At 37.2% G+C, this 5722-nt stretch overlaps 2 protein-coding genes across 2 annotated transcripts in view; both read left to right on the forward strand.

Moving 5' to 3' along the window:
• LOC107704109 (group 3 secretory phospholipase A2-like) overlaps positions 1-3740 on the forward strand; it is a 5406-nt gene extending 1666 nt beyond the window's left edge. Inside the window, exons 2-6 of the mRNA XM_016506963.1 lie at positions 9-187; positions 898-1240; positions 1336-1465; positions 2303-2428; positions 2723-3740. Of these exons, the coding sequence (XP_016362449.1) occupies positions 9-187; positions 898-1240; positions 1336-1465; positions 2303-2428; positions 2723-2936 (992 nt within the window). The 3' untranslated portion in view covers positions 2937-3740. The remainder of the gene's footprint in view (positions 1-8; positions 188-897; positions 1241-1335; positions 1466-2302; positions 2429-2722) is intronic.
• A 551-nt stretch (positions 3741-4291) lies between these two features.
• LOC107704161 (tetratricopeptide repeat protein 28-like) overlaps positions 4292-5722 on the forward strand; it is a 289547-nt gene continuing 288116 nt past the window's right edge. Inside the window, 1 exon segment of the mRNA XM_016507027.1 lies at positions 4292-4599. Within this exon segment, the coding sequence (XP_016362513.1) occupies positions 4570-4599 (30 nt within the window). The 5' untranslated portion in view covers positions 4292-4569.

Genomic DNA, 5722 nt, shown 5'->3' on the forward strand with positions numbered 1-5722 from the left:
TGCCTCAGTGCTCTTGGACATGGCGCTACCTCCAGAGTTCTCGGCTCCTATCCTGACCTCAGAATCTGCTCCAGAAAGTTCTCCTTCGTCTCCGCTGGTCCCATCCAGTTCTCCATCGTCCCCTGAGTCTCCTTCATTTCCTGATTCCCCCGAGTTAGCCAGCCCTGCACCTCCAGAGCGCCCTCCAGTGCCCGCTCCTCCAGAGCGCCCCCCAGAATTCCTAAGTTTCCCCAAGAAAATTGGAATATGCTGCTTTGCTGCACAAAAACATTTATGATGGTTATCAATGTTGAAAACCGTTGTGCTGCTTCATATTTTTGTGGAAACTGCCACATTTTATTCCAGGATTTACTGATGAATAAAGTCCAAAAGAACAGCATTTATTTAAAATAAAAATCTCTTGTAACATTAGAAATGTTTACGGTCACTTTTATTGCATCCTTGCTGAATAAAAGTATTCTTTAATAGAAGTAAAAAAAACAACAACTTTTGAATGGTAGATGTTGTGCACACATATGGAAGCCCGTTTCTGCCACTGAATAAAAAAAAAAGGTAATTGCGACTTTTTATCTCACAATTCTGACTTTTTTTCACAGAAATGTGAGATATAAACTCGCAATTGCGATGTATATGTATATGTATATATATATGTATATGTATATATATGTCTATATGTGTATATATATGTGTATATATATGTATATATTTTTTATATATTAGATTTAGTGAATAATGGCAGAATTAAAATTTTAGGTCAAAATGCAATCGGTTTAAATGTCACACACAACACAAGGAAAAACCTTGTTGATCTTAGGAAATTGTTCTATTTGAAAACTTGGCACTTTAGTGAGATTTGTACATGCTGTAATCTCTGAGCACATAATGTTGTGTACACAGTTACAGAACCTTGTTGGTTTTCTCATTGGCAGGTGTGCAATTTATGAACTTGCTCAATATGCTGTGGTAAAAGATGCAGCAAACTACACTGACACACTCCCAGACCAAGTCATGGAGATGCTGGAAACGAGTTTTCACCAAACAATCACTCTGGGACAAAACCAGGTCACCAAAAACACAGATGAATCCCTTACTATACAAGCTTCCAAGAGCGGCAGTGAAGAACCGAGTCCAGTTTCAACATCACCAGGGCCATCTGTTACAACACTGCTGTCCCGGAAATCTGAAGCTTCCGTACTTCCAACAGAAGCACCAAATATAACAACAGACAGACCACAAAAAGGTGAGCTAAATATTACTCATATCAGATCTGTTGTAAATCGAGCAAACTGACAATCTTGTAAAAGCTTCCTTTTTTAATAATTTTGTTTTGCATAGGCAAGTTTGAGATGTGTGAGCTCTACAGACACCTGGATTCATGCCATCTACAGATCCCTGCTTTACAGCAGAAGTTCGGTCTACGAAACTCTGGCATGAGAACCCTTTACCACTGTAACTGTACTGCCAGGTGAATGCACATTCAATATATCCACCCAAATTTGAACACCATGTCTCTATTAGGGATGCGCAAATATTTCACTCAAAAATGAAATTTGCTTAAATTTGCTCACCTTCAGGCCATCCAAGATGTAGATGTGTTTGTATCTTCATTAGAACAGATTTAGAGAAATGTAGCATTGCATCACTTGCTCACCAATGGATCCTCTGCAGCGAATGGGTGCCGTCAGAATGAGAGTCCAAACAGCAGATAAAAACATCACAGTAATCCACACCACTCCAGTCCAAAAATTAACATCTTGTGAAGCCAAAAGCTGTGTTTGTAAAAAAACAAATCCATCAAGACATTTTTAACTTCAAACAAGTCTTTTATCCATAACACTACTTTTCCAGTGGAGAGAAGTTTGAATCAGTAGAGAAATCTGCACCGTTTACAAGCAAAAACAGCTCTAAACAAATGTTGGTGGATTTTGATGTGAGAGGACAACAGGGAGAAAGCATTGTTATGGATTATGGACTCCCATTTTGGCCAAAAGCAATGGTTCAAAGCTAAAACGCCGTAATGATTAATTTGTTTATTACAAACACAGCTTTTCATTTCACAAGATGCTATTTGATGGACAGGAGTGGTGTGGATTACTTGTGGATTATTGTGGTGTTTTCATCAGCTGTTTGGACTCTGACGGCACCCATTCACTGCGGAGGATCTGAGGCGGAGTACATTTTCAGCTAATTTCACTTTTAGGAGAACTATTCCTTTAAGCAAGTAAAGAACATGTAGGCAGGTTTTGGGTTAATCTGTGCATGATTTTTCGCTGCTATCTACTGATACATGCTGCTTTCTCAGACTTGTCCAAAAGATCTTGTCCAAAGAACTGGATGAAACTGACCCTGTACATTCGCTGTTGATGGATTTCGTATCACAATCCTGCTTCACCCTATCACAGTCTGAGAACTGCATCAATGGAAAAAGGTTGGTATAGACATTATGGTTAAATAGCTGGGCTGGTAACTCAAAAGTTGGTTGATTCAGGTTAATTGTCCCCAAATGTGTGCTGTGAATGACGATGAATCTACTAAACAAAAAATAATGTAATACAGGTTAATTGTCTCCAAATTTGGCTGTGAATGACGATGAATCTACTAAACAAAGAATAATGTAATACAAATAATAATTTAAAGAATGGATAGGCCTAGTTAATCAAAGTGCTTCTGAGATGTAAACCATAAAACAAAAAGCATTCTTTGTGGTTTCTCTTCTATTTAGTTGCTCATCTCATCCACCAGAAACACAGCTCATCCAAAATTGGGGGAAAGACATGACAGGAGGACGACATCTAGTGGACTTCAAACGCAAACTCAAGAGGATGAACCCTAAACGCTCCAAGAGGAAAGACTCGCAAGTCATATTATATAAGAAATGCATCAGGATGCACACTAAACTGCAAAAACCTAGAGTTCCTAAACGGAAACGGTCATAAAGCCCGTTTCAACTTACCAAAGTGGCAAAAAACGTACAATGGGAAACAATAGCAATATAAATGCTCTTATGAAACCGCTTATGTACATTAGGAGTCAATGGGAGAAACGCTTCCTTTAACTCTCAACCTGCCACAAATGTACTTTTTGGTATTGGAAGTTTGTGCTGAAATAGCATTGTGAACATTTATACTGAGAAGGGTTGTAATATTAAATTTAGCATAAGATAATAGGTCAGAGTGTAACAGTTAGCCTACCTTATTATGGGGTAATATGGTACAAATTGTTTTAGCTGCAAGAAATAATACGCATTTAAAGGCAACTTCTAAGTGGCATATATATTGTAATTGTCTGAAACAGTTTTTCTGCCACATACTTCAATGAAATAATGCATCGTAAACGTTTAAGTCTTAACAATTTTTACAATTGCCCCCACCCTCACAGCCACGATAAGACTGACGAGCAAGCGATAGACTCTTTCATTCATGTTCTTTACCCCGCAGTCAAGAGATAACCTAGATATAAGTTTAAATTCAAAGGCATGTTAACTTTATACAGCAGTATTGGACATCTCAAAATCATTTTCATACCCCAAAATCTGTTTTCCGTTATATTTTTTCTCCTGAGGTGCATTTCCCCGCTTCTTCTCCTCCTCAGGTAAAACAGGATGTAATTGCGCATGCGCTGAAAATGTCACGATATGTTGTTACTATTTGTTTTGGTCTCTACTAGCCTACCAAATATTGCACTAGCCTATATCTGAATTGGTGTAACAAGCGAGCGTTGTAAATGTATGTACAATTGTAAATAACATGTAAATTAATTAATAAATATATCTTTATATGAGTTGACTTTGATCATGTTTATGTCCAGAGGCCAGTACTTACAAAGTTCTACAACCTTATTTATTTATTGTTTGTAAATGGTGAATTAGCTACATGCTATAATGGATAGGCCTACATTTGTTTTAATCAGTCAGTACCACAAAAAAACAAAAACCTAGAACTGTCATATTATCATCACTTTAGCATGGTAATGCCTAGAGTATTTTTGTAAAGGAAAAATACATATTTTAAATAATAATTAATTATTATAATAATATTATTTATAATAACAGCAATAACATTTTAACTATAGCTGCGCTGTTGTAAACGCACTGTCATTTAATGGTCAGTAAATGTTTACATCGTCATAGTTTGAAAATATTTTGTCAAACAATAATTTCACAGACTAAAAGTTAAGAAAGATGCCCCGGCCCGTGAAGTGCAGTAACGTTACATCTAGTGATCCAGGCCTATAGTAACTAGTCGCAGTAAGTAACTCAACTCCCGTCTGATGTCATAAATAGTAACTGAAGCCCTGAACTACTGAAAGCATCTGAACCGCCTCTTACCGGGACGAGAGAAGAAAAACATGGCGAACTTTCCTCTGGAATAACTGTTTTCTGAAGAGCTGCTGAGCGTTTCTGCGAGTAGCTACCGTGCCTGAATTCATTTCTGCATCAACACCCGATCTGAATCTGAATCTGAAGACGCTTTATTCGGGGAAACCAGGCTTTTTTTTCTCATGGATTCGGAGCGTGTGAAGTATCATGGGATGAAAGTTTGAAACAGTTGGATACTAAAGTAGGACAGGATGGAGAAACAAGGAACAAGACGCGAAAAGGTAAATAAACGCACAACTAGTGTGAAATGTGAGGCTTGATTGTGTTGTGTAACAATGTGATGTAAAACTGGATTTATTACTGCGGTGTAGGCTATTTCCATTAAAGCTGGCTTTCCTGTTGGCGTGCAACAGAGTGCAGTATAAAGCCACATACACTAAAAACTGTCAAATTTGACATGCTTTCAGTGTTTTAGATTCTTTCCAGTACTCTTTTTTTTTTTTTTTTTTTTTTTGTTCTAGGGGGTTTTCGACCAGTGGGAAGAATGAGTCTAGAGCCCTGTGTAAATGCCCTACCGTTAATACATCAAAACGTAATTTTTAATTAGCAATATACATTGCTAAGAATCTCATTTGGACAACTTTAAAGGTGATTTTCTCAAAATCTCTTTTTTTTTTTTTTTTTTTTTTTAGATCTAGAGGGTTATTATGCAAGTTTAGATTCTTATTGAGTAACATGTAATTGCTGCTGTTAATAGATTTACAGTGTGCTTGCATGAAATGCATTTAATGGACTAAATTACCAAGTGTATTTTTGAGCTAAACTGAGACTAGGCTGCAACACTTTCATAATGCTGAATCCTTACATTTCATCTCAGAGACTAGCCTACTAGAGGAAATGAAAAGTCACAGTCAGTAAATAATCATGACAGGCATCATGCACTTCATGAAAAGCCATGGTGAGATGAATGGTGAAATATCTGGGCTGGTGACCCAGAGGTTGTAGGTTCAAGCCCTTCACGAGTTGATCCATAAATGATGTGAAAACGCTTCACGTTGGGTTACTGCTACGTTTAAGTTGTTTTGGATAAAAATGTCAGATAAATAGTGTAGGCAAAATAGTGTATAAATCTGTAAAAAAAGCAACTTTTTTAATCCCTGACACAGGCCTTTTTTAAAGGGGTCATATGATGCGATTTCAATTTTTCCTTTCTCTTTGTAGTGTTACAAGCTCTTGGTGCATAAAGAAGATCTGTAAAGTTGCAAAGTCTCAAATCCAAAGAGATATTCTTTATAAAAGTTCAGAGTCAGCCACACCTACCAGCCCTCTACGAACACCTTGGCAATTGAATCGCCATTGGCTAGTAAATTTTTTTGTTTACTCGCCAGACTGATAAATAAATAA

This window comes from Sinocyclocheilus anshuiensis, unplaced genomic scaffold (assembly GCF_001515605.1).
Source record: "Sinocyclocheilus anshuiensis isolate Anshui unplaced genomic scaffold, SAMN03320099.WGS_v1.1 scaffold690, whole genome shotgun sequence".
Taxonomy (NCBI): Eukaryota; Metazoa; Chordata; class Actinopteri; order Cypriniformes; family Cyprinidae; genus Sinocyclocheilus; species Sinocyclocheilus anshuiensis.